A 14,718-nucleotide genomic window follows, 5' to 3' on the forward strand; every position below is an offset into this window, starting at 1 on the left:
AATAAGAACAGTGCAGATATGTATGTCTAGAATCAACAACTTCATGTACATGTTGGTAAGCAAACTAAACAGTTTAAATGATTTCAACACTTAAAAAGTGTTAGTTAAACAGTGTTAAACATGTATTGTAACACCTAAAAATAGTTAGACTACAGTATGTTTAATACTTATTTAATTTAAACACTAACAAATCAATTACGAAGATAGGTAACTGTGTGTGCGGGAGTTATTCTACCACTTTTTCATGCCGAGTATAACCTATTCATCAGTGTTTTCCCCAAAGAGTACATACAACATTAGCCAGGGAGGAATGTTTCTAGAACCTGAACCTCATCATCACAGAGAACTTATACACTCAATTAATGTTTTTTTTTTTCATTCTTATTAAAACCCCATTTTATTTATTTTGGCAAGGATAATGTTCAAACAATGTTTTTCAGCAGTTACCTTTATTCTGGGGTTTTCTTTTAAAATAATTGTTACACTTTAAATAACACCCCCATAAATGAAAACATAAATTGGATAAAAAGACATTTCCTTGTTTTTTCTTTAGATGTTGTATAATTTTTACCATTAGAATGGGTACTGTTGTAGTCTTGAGATTCACTAAAACAATCAAGGAGTTAGTAAGAATGTGTAATTACCCTCTCTAATGGACTACTCACTGCCGACTTATAATGCACCTCTTCTACTCTCAACTCCACTTCACTGTGACACAGGGCTGAATAAAATATTTACGTAGCTCATAATTTATTTTCGGTATTTCACAGCATTTCAAGCCCTCAATTCATAATCAGTGGACCATTTAGTAGTATGCCAATATGAATATAAATACAACTAAATTATTGAAATGTAATTTGATATCAACGCAATCTTCTAAGAACTAACTGGCTGTTTTTTGTACACCAGCACAGACCTCCATGCACTGACATTTATTAGCATTATTCATTAGTCTACTTCCCTATTCTTAATTACTTACTCTCCCTCTCTCTTCTTCCCCCTCTCTCACTCCCTGTCTCCATCCCTCTTTTCTCAGGTTTAATAGTGGGCTCCCTCACCGTCTGCTGGCTTCCCAACCAGGTGCGTCGCCTGATGACCGCTGCCGTGCCCAAGTCCAGCTGGACCATGCCCTACTTCCGCAGCTATGTGGCGCTGCACCCTGTGGCCGACACCTTCTTTTACCTTAGCTCCGTGCTCAACCCCTTCCTGTACAACCTCTCCTCCAGCCAATTCCAACAGGTCTTTGTCCAGGTGCTGCGCTGCCGCCTCACCATTGAGCATGTCAACAAACGGACTCTGAGGAGCTCAGAGGAAAACTCGACCCGCTCGTTGCGGCCCCTGCTAAAGTCGCTGCGTTATGGTCATGGCGGCAGGTCTACTCAGACTCAGAGCATGGAGTTCAAGATGCCTACGTTCACTACCTTACATATTCCAAAGGACACTCCAGCTCCCAGCCCTGAGGAGGCCCTTCCCACAACCGATGAATCACTCTCGATTTCGGTGCGAAAGGGAAATGAGCCTGATGAGACTGAAATATAAGGGGACGCATTCGGTGCTTTGAAGATTATTCAAATCCGAACGAGATGATCCGATCACTATCTGATTGAGATTGGTTCCCTCCCTGTATGCAAATTAATCCAACCTGCCGATATGACACAAACTGTACAAATCGACAAAACAGCGCACTTTTATAGTCAATAGTTTTATACTCTCATCATTACAGCCTAATTTTGTTATCCACAGTTCAAGACTGAGCGTAATAGCCCACTGGGCATACCACGTAATTTCTACGTGGATAATTGGGTAATATTTGGTTGAGACGTTGATCAATGAGATTGCAACCTTTATTCATCCACTCCAAAGACAGTCAAAAGTTAGTTGAATTTCCAGTGTGTTATCACTATGCTTTCAACCATCTGCAATCGGGTTCATGTTATCAATCAACCAACCAGAGTTCCAAAGCCTGGGCCTAAAATTGTGTAGAAATTATCATTTTGCAATGACATCGAAGATGTGAAAAATATTTGTTAGTCTGATGAGTGTAATGAGGAACATCCTGAATTTGCACTTGAAGCATTTATGAAACTACTTCTTCCGGTTAATAATAGGCATGCACCCATCAAGAAACACTGTTAGAACTGATAAATCCCCATGGCTAGATGATTAAATGAAAAACTGTATGGCTGAGCGGGATGAGGCAAAGGGAATAGCAAATAAGTTTGACAACACACCAGACTGGCAAACATACAGTAAATTGAGAAATCACATAACTAAACCGAAAGACGAATAAACTATACTATGGAACAAAGATAAATGATATAAAGAATGATAGTAAAAAGTTCTGGAGAACTTAAAATGAAATTCTAGGCAAAATAGCAAACTCGGCTCCATACTTCATTGAGGCAGGTGGTTTGTTCATAGCAAAACCTTTTGATATTACCTACCAGTAAGAACTTTTTTTTTAAAGATTGCATGTCATGCCTATGTTTTCTAAACAACAAATGCTAAGCCTTCATATTCATGCATAATGGACCAAATAATGAAAGATGAACCCTGTAGTTTTGAGTTCCACAATTTGGGTGAGGAAGAGGGGGGAAATTTTTTTCCTATCTATAAATAAGGACAAACCACCTGGTACCGACAACCTGGATGGTAAATTGCTGAGGTTGGTAGCGAAATAACTCCTGTTTGCCACATCTTCAATTTAAGCCAAGAAGACTCAGACATGGAGGGAGGAAAAGGTCACTCATCTACTCAAGAAGAGCAGAACACCCTTTAATGGTTCAAACAGCTGACCAATTAGCCTGTTACAAGTGCTTAGCACACTGACACAAATTACTGATGATTCGCTGAATTAAAATTGTGATTCATTTCAGAAAACTAGGCATATGTCATTACTTCACAGGAGAGCCATTTGAATGTAAACCTTTTTTTTTAAAATCAAAATGCGTTTTTTGGCAGAAATGCCTTCTGGAACATGTGAACTTTTGTGTGCCTTAACAACAAACTGTTATGCCATCTGTAAATGCGAATACAATTGTTAAATTACAAGTTTCAGAAAAAGCCAAGAACCTTCCCGCTAGCCATGAGTTTTGAAATCAGTGGAATTGGAGTATGATAGCTAAGGAGATGGAGAAAATTCTGGCGTTTGATTGCAAATATGCAGAGGGAGTCGAAAATAGAACACATAGAAGGCTGTTGTATAAAACACCTGTTTCCGGATTACATCTTCAAACTAAGGGCAACCATGGCATCGGAGACAGATGGGGAGAAGCATCCACACATGTAAACGGGTAAGATAGTCTAGCTAGCTACATTTTCAGATATGACATATTTTGTCAGAAGGTTGTTTCATTTCAAGTTAAAGCGTACTGTTAGCTAGCTAGATAACGTTAGTTGACTGGCTCGCTAGCTAACGTTTTGTATATGATCTGTGTAGTAATATTATTCTTATCTCAGAGCCATTTGCATTGCTAGTTATAGCTTAATGTTAGATAGCTAGCTATCATTGAACCTGGTTGGTTAGTTACCTGCAGATTCATGCTGGGATCATGGTTCATTGTTTAGCTAGCTAGCAATATTTTTTTACAGACTCCACTATGACAGTAACTATTTCAATAGAATGTTCATGATGTCACTGCGACAACTGTCGATAGACGTAGCTGGTAAATTCACTCTGGCTATCTACTCTAAGAGCAGTCTTGTCTGAGTGTGCCAGAGCACAGAATAACTGACGAATTTATGAACGCACAACACCTGTTGAATATGGCCGGTGTCAGTAAACGTTGGCAAAAAAAAGTGTCATTAAATTGTTGCCAGCAGCACAGTTACAGTCACCAATGCTCTGGATAACATATAAACTGCCTAACCAGCTCTGCTAGGGGAGAGTAAAATGGTCAGCTTGTGCTGTTCTTTCATTTGTGTCTGGAAATAGCTATCAAGCTAGCCAACGTTAGCCAGTTAGCTTGGGTGCTTGACTGCTGTTTGGTCAGAACGCTCAGATCAACCCTACTCCTCGGCCAGAGCATCCAGTGTGTGCTCTGAACACTCCAAGAGTGAAACACTGAGTTTACGAACACCCAGAGCACACTCTGCCTTCTCTGCCTTCTTATGGATTGAGAGTTACCGATCTAATAGAACACAGAGGCTTTTACTGACCTTGAATAAAGCCTGTGTGTCTATGTATGCTGACGACTCAACAGTATACACGTCGGCTGCAAAAGTAAAATAAACAACTTAATAGAGCTCCAGGTAGTTTTAGAATGGGTAACTAACAATCGTCTGGTGTTAAATATCTACAAAACTAGAAGCATAAATCACTTAATTTAGATCTGTTATTGCATAATGTGGCGATTGAGCAAGTTGAAGAGACTAAACTGCTTGGTGTAACCCTAGATAGCAAGCAATCATGGTCAAAACATATAGACTCAATTGTTGCTAAAATGGAAAGAGGTTGGTCCATGATACCCTAGGGCGTAGATAGATGCCTTCTTGACATCTCAGTCGACCAGACAAGTCCTACAGGCCATAGTTTTGTCACCTTGACTACTGCCCAACTGTGCAGAAAAAAAAGAACATAGGTTGGTTCAGATCAAAGCAGCACATATCGCACTTAGATGTACACGAAGGGAAAATGTCAGTCTCTACTTGCTCAAAGTTGTGAAGCGATTGACTGCATCACTATTGGTCTCTGTGCAAGGTTTTGATGTGTTGAAGGTACCGAATTTTCTGTTCAAGCAGTTAGCACACAGTTTGGACACTCATTGGTACAACACATGACATACAACCAGAGGTCTCTTCACAGTCCCCAGGTCCAGAACAGAGGCTGGGAAACGCACAGTATTAAATAGAGACATGACTATATGTAACTTTCTACCACCCCAGGTAACTCAAACTAGCAATAAAACCAGATTTTAAAAACAGATAAAAGAACCTTACTGCACAAAAAGGGGACTGTGAAGAGACTCAACCATTTTATATATTTGTACTGTAATTTGAACTGTATTATGTATTAATATGTAGGCTGTGTTAAATGTTTTAAATGTATGTAGTTCAGTCCTTGACTAATAATATTCTGTACTATGTCATGTTTCATGTGGACACCAGGAAGAGTAGCTGCTGTTTTTGCAGCGGCTAATGGGGATCCTAATAAATACCAAATATCAATCTAAAATCTTGCTCCGGTACCTCCTGCGTTGTGCTAGATGTGTCAATGTGTAGTTCATACATGCATGCCTAATCCATGAGCAGAATTAGTGTTTTATCTCAATTAGCCACAAAAATCCTAGTTTGAAAGAGTATGTTTTCTTGAAGCTGTGCCACGCCATTCTCCCTAAATTTCCCCATACGTGGGCCAGCCCCTAGCAATTCCAGTTCTAGCCAATGGGCTTCAGCACCTCGATTTTGAGTGACAAGTTGGCCTGCCCTGCGTTATCCAATGAGGTTGCAGGGTGGGCCCAACGGCTCAGTGGACACAACAGAGAGAGAGAGAGAGAGCAATGACGTGGTGCACATATGTGACATGGTATGCAGTGTTCACAGCCAAATTCATATTTATTTTTTGTGCTTTCAACCATTCAGCACATCAAAGTTCAAATGGGAATACAATGTCATGTTTTGTTTATTTATGGGATAAATGCCTACATTACCTTGGAAATAATGGATGATGACTGCCTCGTCCCTTTGCGGAGTTCTAAAGTAATGTACAGAATGGTGGCATTTATCACGCTTGTACCACAGTTGCCAAATAAAACAATATGAAAGCACACATTTACTGGTAGAAATACTTTATTTATTTATATAAGCGAATTCATAACTTTGGTTGCTAGAGATGCGACCCAGTCATTCGATCTTTATGTTCCATTGCCATGCTCAGTGGCAATGTTCATATCCCTTGCTTGCTGCTAGCTATCTACAGCTACACAACTTCTTCAGCCAGAACAGCAGTATATTTTATTCTGTTGCGTTTGTCCCGCTTATAACACAGTTGCCAAAGAAAACAATATTATAAGCATACATTTACCAATACAAATAAAAACATTCCGTTGATATTTTCATATTTTGGTTGCTTGAGACGTGACCCAGTCGTTTGTTCTAAATATATCTAAATAGATACAATGTCTCTGCAAAAACGAAATCTATGTTAGCTAGCTAAATTTTTTAGTCGTTGGTTGCGTCATGATTGCAAGGTGTCCCAATATGTCCCAATATCTCTTCGAACTGTCCTGTTTTCTTGCTTTAATGTACATTCTAGATTGCCCTTCTAGCCAATCAGAAACGAGTATTCAACAAAGCGGTCATCAAATAGCAGAACCATGATTGCAGTTGAGATTAAATTAAAATGACATAGTACAAGTGATCATTGTCCTTTGAGATTCTCTACAGATTATTACAGCAATTGTGAAGATCTCCACAGACCTGCGATGACCTATGCATGCTATCGTGAACACGCACGCTTTATGAAGAAATGAATAGTTTTGAGTGACCTCAAAATGTGTCCATGGATGTGTTACTCATTTTAAGGTTGAATGTTACATTAGTCTTAACTTGAAACTATTTTCTGTATTACAAAAGTAATATTGAATTGTGTTTGGTTAACACAACCAACTATCAACATTTAAAGAAGATGTATCTACTGCTTAGATGGTACCATCTGAGCCACTGGCTTAATCCCATTCTTTAACCTTTGTTTTTGGCTAAATTGGAGACGTTAATTCAACAAATAATTGGTCAACAAGTTAGTAGGCTATTTATTGAATTTCATAAGTTATATTGAATTGTGTTTTAATGTCAATTTAACCAAATATCAAAATTTAAAGGAGCTGCATCTTCTGCTTGGATAGTACCATCTGTGCCACCGACTTAGTCTGGCTTTAATTCCAGTTTGTCTACAAATGTATAATTGATAAATTGAATTCATGTCTCCATCTCAACCAAAAATCTAAGTTAAAGAATAGGACTAAGTCAAATCAAACTTGAAATGCAATTTAAATAAAAGGTTGATTTGATTTTGTGCTATTCTTTAACTGTTGATATTTGGTTGCAGTGATAAATATTCAGAGTATCTCTCCCATCCATAAAACAATTCACCACACAGATGAGCTGAGTATCTTGTGTGTGTACAAAGTACAATTACTGCACAGTATAAATAAAAATGACACTTAGGACCTAATGCACAGAGTAGAATAGGCTACAAAGTGTATCTCCAAATGACGCAATGCATTATCCAAACAGGTCTGGACAGGTTTGTTCTTTACCCATGTATGTTTACATACACTACTGTTCAAAAGTTTGGGGTCACTTAGAAAGGTCCTTGTTTTTGAAAGAAAAGCACATGTTTTGTCCATTAAAATGACATCAAATTGATCAGAAATACAGTGTAAACATTGTTAATGTTGTAAATGACCATTGTAAATGGAAACTGCAGATTTTTAATGGAATATCTACATTATCAGCAACCATCACTCCTGTGGCACATTGTGTTAGCTAATCCAAGTTTATCATTTTAAAAGTCTAATTGATTATTAGAAAACCATTTTGCAATTATGTTAGCACAGCTGAAAATTGCTGTGCTCATTAAAGAAGCAATAAAACTGGCCTTCTTTAGACTAGTTGATTATCCGGAGCATCAGCATTTTTGAGTTCGATTACAGGCTCAAAATTCCAGAAACAAAGAACTTTCTTCTGAAACTCAGTCTATTCTTGTTCTGAGAAATTATCGTATAGCGCTGTGTACTACTCCCTTCATAGAACAGAGCAAACTGGCTCTAAGCAGAATAGAAAGAGGAGTGGGAGGCCTCAGGTGCACAACTGAGCAAGAGGACAAGTACACTAGAGTGTCTAGTTTAAGAAACTCACAATTCCTCAACTGGCAGCTTCATTAAATAGTACCAGCAAAACACCAGTCTCAACGTCAACAGTGAAGAGGCAACTCTGCGATGCTGGCCTTCTAGGCAGAGTTGCAAAGAAAAAGCCATAGCTCAGACTGGCCAATAAAAATAAAATATTATGATTGACAAAAGAATGCTGGACAGAGGAACTCTGCCTAGAAGGCCAGCATCCAGGAGTCGCCTCTTCACCGGTTGCTGATAATGGGCCTCTGTACGCCTACGTAGATATTCCATTTAAACAATTCTGCTGTTTCCAGCTACAATAGTAATTTACAACATTAATTAACAATGTATCAATTTGATGTTATTTTGATGGACAAAAAAAATTGCTTTTCTTTCAAAAACAAGGACATTTCTAAGTGACCCCAAACTTTTGAACAGTAGTGTACGTTGTCTTTATATTATTGTAATCTTGTCTTGAGAATAAACTTTAGTATATACTGTACCTAAAGAGTAAAAACAAGAAAAAAAAAGTGACATGTTGGGAGAACGACGTGGTTTACTTTCCTCCAAATCATTGATAATTCACTAACGGAACCTTAATATGATAACCTACTGTCGGCATGTGGTCACATTAGGAAAATGCATGGAAAGTAGCGTCAAATCGATAAAAAGTGCAAAGGAGCAGGCATGCAATGCAAATGGATTTATAAAAGGAATAAAGTGTAAATCTAAAAGTCATCTAAAGTTTCCTTTATATTGAAGCCTACATTAGCGTATATTAGACAGCTTTTTGTGAGCATGAGTGCGGCCACTATTTGCTTTTACGCATTAGTTTGGACAATTTCTGCACTTTATTGATAGCTGCAAAATACCCCCAAGCCATTAGACTGCTGAACAATTAATCAAAAGGCTACACGGACAATTTGCATTGATCCCCCCCCCGTATTACCTCCACTAACCTGTACCCCCCCCCCCCAGTACCGGTACCCCCTGTACATAGCCTCGTTATTGTTCTTTTATTTTAACTTTTTCTAAACTTTAGTTTATTCAGTAAATATTTTCTTAACTCTTATTTTCTACAAAATTGCATTATTGGTTAAGGGCTTGTAAGTAAGCATTTCATGTTGTATTTGGCGCATGTGACAAATACAATTTGATTTGATAAAAACGTGACAAAATATGCTTCTTGGCTTCGGTTATGAAGTAGAATTGATGTGGTGAGTCAAACACAGTCAAGAATGACTTCTAGGTGACCATGAAAATTGAACCCAAGGAGAGCCACTAAGCTGTCTTCTCTATTACAGTATTCAATCAATCAATCGGAGAGGAATACAGCATATCCTCCAACAAAGACTGCAACAATCTGTCACAAGCTGATAAGTGTGGTGCCTCTACAGACTTGAGGAGTCTAACATATTACATGCAGTCAAAGCACAGTAAGGATAATTTTTACCAATTTCATCTCATACTGTACATTTTAAAAGTTGGAGCATTGAAAAAGGTTCGTATTGGAAGTGTTGATTACAGTGATTTGTTTCCTTGACAAGAGATGAACACTTCTCCATACTGTAACTCATATTATCACATTCACAAAATGTTCTCAACACTGTTCATCGTGACCTGGTGACTGCATTGTACATTGTGTCCAAAGTATTATTTTCCATTGATTTGCATGGCATCCATAACTGACCACTGACAGAGTTGACGACTTCCTAAAATGGATGTCGTAATACAAAAAAAGGTCAGTTACTCTTTGTTGGTTTATTTGTGTTTTTGTTCATTTTGTGTCTGTAGTCCAGTTCAGCTTTAAAGCATGATTCACAGAGACAACGTTCCCGCTGTCGCAGAGACTCAATCAGAAATGAACATTTGTACAGTAGCACGCAAAATTTAGCGCTTCAGCTATACTGATTGAATAGAGCCCTTGCTGTACAAATATACCTCTTCCAGCTCATCTTCAAATATACAGTTGAAGTCGGAAGTTTACATACACTTAGCTTGGAGTCATTAAAACTCGTTTTTCAACCACTCCACAAATTTCTTGTTAACAAACTATAGTTTTGGCAAGTCGGTTAGGACATCTACTTTCTGCATGACACAAGTAATTTTTCCAACAATTTTTTAAACAGATTATTTCACTTAATCAAAATTCCAGTGGGTCAGAAGTTTACATACACTAAGTTGACTGTGCCTTTAAACAGCTTGGAACATTCCAGAAATTATGTCATGGCTTTAGAAGCTTCTGATAGGCTAATTGACACCATTTGAGTCAATAGGAAGTGTACCTGTGGATGTATTTCAAGGCCTACCTTCAAACTCAGTGCCTCTTTGTTTGACATCATGGGAAAATCTAAAGAAATCAGCCAACACCTCAGAATTTTTTTTGTAGACCTCCACAAGTCTGGTTCATCCTTGGGAGCAATTTCCAAATGCCTGAAGGTACCACGTTCATCTGTACAAACAATAGTACGCAAGTATAAACACCATGGGTCCACGCAGCAGTCATGCCTCTCAGGAAGGAGATGTGTTCTGTCTCCTAGAGATGAACGTACTTTGGTGCGAAAAGTGAAAATCAATCCCAGAACAACAGCAAAAGACCTTGTGAAGATGCTTGAGGAAACAGGTACAAAAGTATCTATATCCACAGTAAAACGAGTCCTGTATTGATATAGCCTGAAAGGCCGGACAGCAAGGAAGAAGCCACTGCTTCAAAACTGCCATAAAAAAGCCAGACTACAGTTTGCAACTGCACATGGGGACAAATGATCCTTATTAAGACATCATCTAAATACAGTGTCTATGTTAGGACAGCGTCATATATCCATTGACGATATGGACACCGTATCAAGCCTCAAATTTTAACCACAGTCTTGATGAGACCAAACCAGCCAATCATAGGCTCTCAGCTGAATATGGAGGGTGGGCGCAGGAGGAAGGGAAGAAAAAGGATGGAGAGGCTGTGTAGTGGGCTTAGGGACGAGGCGGCAGAGGGAACTCTGTTTCTGGAACTCTGTTTCTTCTGACGGGGTCCATTACAGAGGGGAGTGTTGCAGCAGCTGATGCACACTGAGTAGAGCTTCCCTGTGCAGAACTGCTGGTAGCCAGAGGAGGCGATGAGGCAGGCCCCAGACGATGCGCAGGACTTGCGGTAGTGCTTCCCTGGAACAAGAACAGAAACGTAGCCATTAGATGCTGTTTGCGCAGCACGGGTGTAGTGCTGCCAGAGCGCGGGGGAGTGGCACTCCATCACTTTTTTAAATTTGAGGATACACAGAGCTAGTAAAACTAATAAATACTATTTAAAGGGAAACTTCACTCTGGCTCAGCCACGGCATATAGTCATTACTATATTAACATTATTACGTTATCATAAACATAAAAATTATCGTAACCACAACCTAGAACGAACACATTATCATTTCATTGCAAGATTCGAGACGTTTCGACTTCCTAGGTATTTGGCTGCTCATAGTGAACCACAAAGTCCGGCATTTGTAACGAATGCAGATACCACTCCTAGATGGGACGTGCCCGCAAACTTGGATGATGGCATTGTTCACTTTTACAACACAATAATCTCATTACTTCTCTAGGCAATTTTTGGGGAAAATTTCTCTAAATTTTGTCAAATGCCCATGTTATGTTCTGTGTCTGGCTATGCTAATTACAAACAAGCGCAACATGACTTATGTTTCAGCATTCTACATTCCAGAGATTTACCCCGATGCTGCCAGTGGCTTGCGGCTATCAAGAATGATGTTGCAATGTTCATGATATCGGGCTCTTGAGAATGATTTAGTAAAACATTTTGTCAGGATTAATTTGCTACACATAGTCAGTTGTAGTATAATCATTTTGTGAGAGGACAATGCTTATCTTTTAGACCTCAATGTACATGTAGGCCTGTGGCATACAATGTAGGAAAGACAATTTGCCATATCAGACTGATACTTATGGGGGAATAACCAGTGTTAACAGTACATGCAAAGCATGAAATGCAGTAATCGGTAGATGCCTAATACGCAGGGGCAACCCGTCGTTCAGGGTCGCCACTGTTTTGAGCCCCAACTGTTTAGCTAAAAATAAATACATATTTTACATGTTTTGCATGTTATTTTGGCATTAATACGTGTCACATATCAGTTTGCAAGCAATGAAGAAAAACATTTTTGTTAAAAAAGCCACATACAAACATGCTTATTTGCTTTCTTGAATAAGGCAGCTCCAAAATGCAGGTGTTTCAGCCTAGCTCAGTGCTTTCTGTAGTGGTGGGGCAGCCAGCAGAAAATACGGAGCATAGGGGTTAGTAATGTTCTCTAATTGCACTGTGTTCAAATCACGTTATATCTACAGTAGCTTTGATTGGACTGGACTCAACATTATACTTCCAAAATCTTAGCTAGCAAGCATCATCATGAATCAAGTCGACAATCTACTGGCAAATCCTTTTCAATCCTTGTCATATGAAGACAAATTATGATATGAAGACAAATGATGAAGATAAATAATATATAAAACGTATCGGTGCTCATCGGCCATTGGACATAAACATTACACAACAAGTTGGAAATCGCAAATTCAACAATGACTGATTTGGAATAAACTCAGCAAAAAAAGAAAATGTTTGCTAAATTGTAATTACTTTGCTACTATGGCCTATTTATTGCCATACCTCCTCATGCCATTTGCACCTACTGTATATAGACTTTCTTTTTTTTCTATTGTGTTATTGACTGTACGCTTGTTTATTCCATGTTCCTGTGTTGTTGTTTCTGTCCCACTGCTTTGCTTTATCTTGGCCAGGTCGCAGTTGTACATGAGAAGTAGCTTACCTGGTTAAATAAAGGTTAAATAAAAAATGTACAGCTATGTTTTTTTTACTATTTCACTGCCAGACAAAGCTCCGCTGATAGCCAGGTGTAACAGTGGTAAGGTGTTGGGACTGCCGTTTGCCACCGTTATAGTGCAATTAATACATTGTTTAGTGTTGTGTTCTGGCTTTGCTGACATGCATCTAAAAACTTTTTTTTATTTTTTAGATTGCCCCACGAAGATTTACATGCTAAAATCGCCACTGCTAAAATGCAAAACAATGTCATAAAGAAATGGTTCACAGTTGGCAGCTGTATTTAAAGATACCAGTTGGGGATAGAAGTGGATTTACAATAGTATCAAACATTCAATTCTGAACAGATGAAGTATAGCCTACAACATTATGGCTTTGTGGGCTAAAAACAAGGGGATATCCTACGACACCACAAAGACACTGGGTCATCAAACCTGACTCACATCTTAACAGGATGAACACATCAGTGTAAGTTACATGCAGAGCTGTCAGGTGGTGGAACGCTGTGCTTAAATGCAAGACAATAGCGTTCTCCTTTTAGAAAGTGGCGATTTTAGCATGTAAATCTTTGTGGGGCAATCTAAAAAAAAAATGGTTTTAGATGCATGCCAGCAAAGCCACAACACTAAACAATATATTAATTGCACTATAACGGTGGCAAAGTCAGTCAAGTAAACAAGGCATCGGAAAATTGACTTGAAAGAGGCAACAATATATATTTCTTATTCCAGTACACACATTCTTTAAAGAAGCATTTTACTAAAAAAAAAAAGTTTTTAATTCCTGTCAGTTCACTATATCCCCTTATTGTCTCAACATAGCATTATTTTGCCAATACGAATATCATTACAGCTACCTATCATTATAGCAGACCTGTTTCCACTTCCCAAAAAAGTATGTCAAAACGTATCATAAGACCTTTTGCTCTTATTTGATGGCTATCTATTCTTCTGAATAGAAAGTATCCTGCAGCTACAGACTCCATACCAAAGATGACCCAGTTTATTAAAACCATCTTTTTTAAAAACTTGTTGACTTACCTTTGCATTTAACTCACAGAGAGAAGTTCTGTGGGACTTAGTGGCGGCATATTTCGGACTCCAATTCTGGCAAAAGCAGCTGAGTGGGTGAATTTCTAACATTTGATATGTCTTTTCATTTAAAGTCCTAAGCCCTAAATTGTTATTCTGTCACAAACATTGTTTCCACGTCAATTTCAACAACAAAAAAATTAAATGTGATGTATGAATCAACTTGGAAAAGTGATTGGATTTGCAAAAAGTAATCAACGTAAAAGGAATTTAGTATTTTCTTTCACCCAACTTTTAGCCTAAATCCAATGACATGGTGATATTTTTTGGTTATTTCACGTTGAATTCACGTTAGTTGACAACTCAACCGAATAAAAATCAAAACTAGACGTTGAACTGATGTCTGTGCCTATAGGGAGACTTCATTTCAGATGACAATATGTTAAAAAAGACATAAAAAACACTGTCTCGCAAAATGACAAATGTTTAACTAAGACTTGAAACTATTCCTATTATGATATATTGAATAAACTAAATATGAGAAACAATATATTATAAATAAAAACTTTAGCTGCAGAAAAGGATGCTGGGGAATATGCTCATTTTTGTGCACATACGTTTCTGAAAATATACTTTAAATATATTTAGTGGACATTTAAGTATACTTTCAAAACATTATATTTAAGTATATTTTCTTGGGATATGAAAAAGTATACTCTCAGGAGTGCAATAAACAACCGTTGTCAACTTTCTCTGCACTCCTCTGAACAGGAATTCAGAAAATACAGTGCTTGCCAAAGTATTCATACGCCTTGGATTTATTCAAATGTTGTTAAAAAGTTGGATTAAAATGGATTTAATTGTAATTGTTGTCAACAATGTACACAAAAATACTTGAATGTCAAAGTTGAAGATTTCTATTTATTTTTTAAAAGATTGATGGAAATTAAGTAACTAAAATTGTCATTGCATACATGCTAGAAACACCGTCGGCAGCGATTACATCAGT

The 14,718-nt window shown here is 38.0% G+C and overlaps 2 protein-coding genes across 3 annotated transcripts in view; one reads left to right on the forward strand and one right to left on the reverse strand.

Moving 5' to 3' along the window:
* The window catches only part of LOC139380249 (G-protein coupled receptor 39-like), a 32,398-nt gene extending 26,631 nt beyond the window's left edge, over window positions 1-5,767 (forward strand). For both annotated transcript variants that reach the window (XM_071122787.1, XM_071122786.1), the window contains one exon: window positions 1,037-5,767. In XM_071122787.1, the coding sequence (XP_070978888.1) occupies window positions 1,037-1,539 (503 nt within the window). In that variant the 3' untranslated portion in view covers window positions 1,540-5,767. The remainder of the gene's footprint in view (window positions 1-1,036) is intronic.
* Window positions 5,768-8,846: 3,079 nt separating this feature from the next.
* Window positions 8,847-14,718, reverse strand: part of LOC139380265 (ly6/PLAUR domain-containing protein 1-like) — a 43,210-nt gene continuing 37,338 nt past the window's right edge. The window contains exon 3 of the mRNA XM_071122812.1: window positions 8,847-10,991. Within this exon, the coding sequence (XP_070978913.1) occupies window positions 10,735-10,991 (257 nt within the window). The 3' untranslated portion in view covers window positions 8,847-10,734. The remainder of the gene's footprint in view (window positions 10,992-14,718) is intronic.

The sequence above is a fragment of the Oncorhynchus clarkii genome, chromosome 22, assembly GCF_045791955.1.
Source record: "Oncorhynchus clarkii lewisi isolate Uvic-CL-2024 chromosome 22, UVic_Ocla_1.0, whole genome shotgun sequence".
Lineage (NCBI taxonomy): Eukaryota > Metazoa > Chordata > Actinopteri > Salmoniformes > Salmonidae > Oncorhynchus > Oncorhynchus clarkii.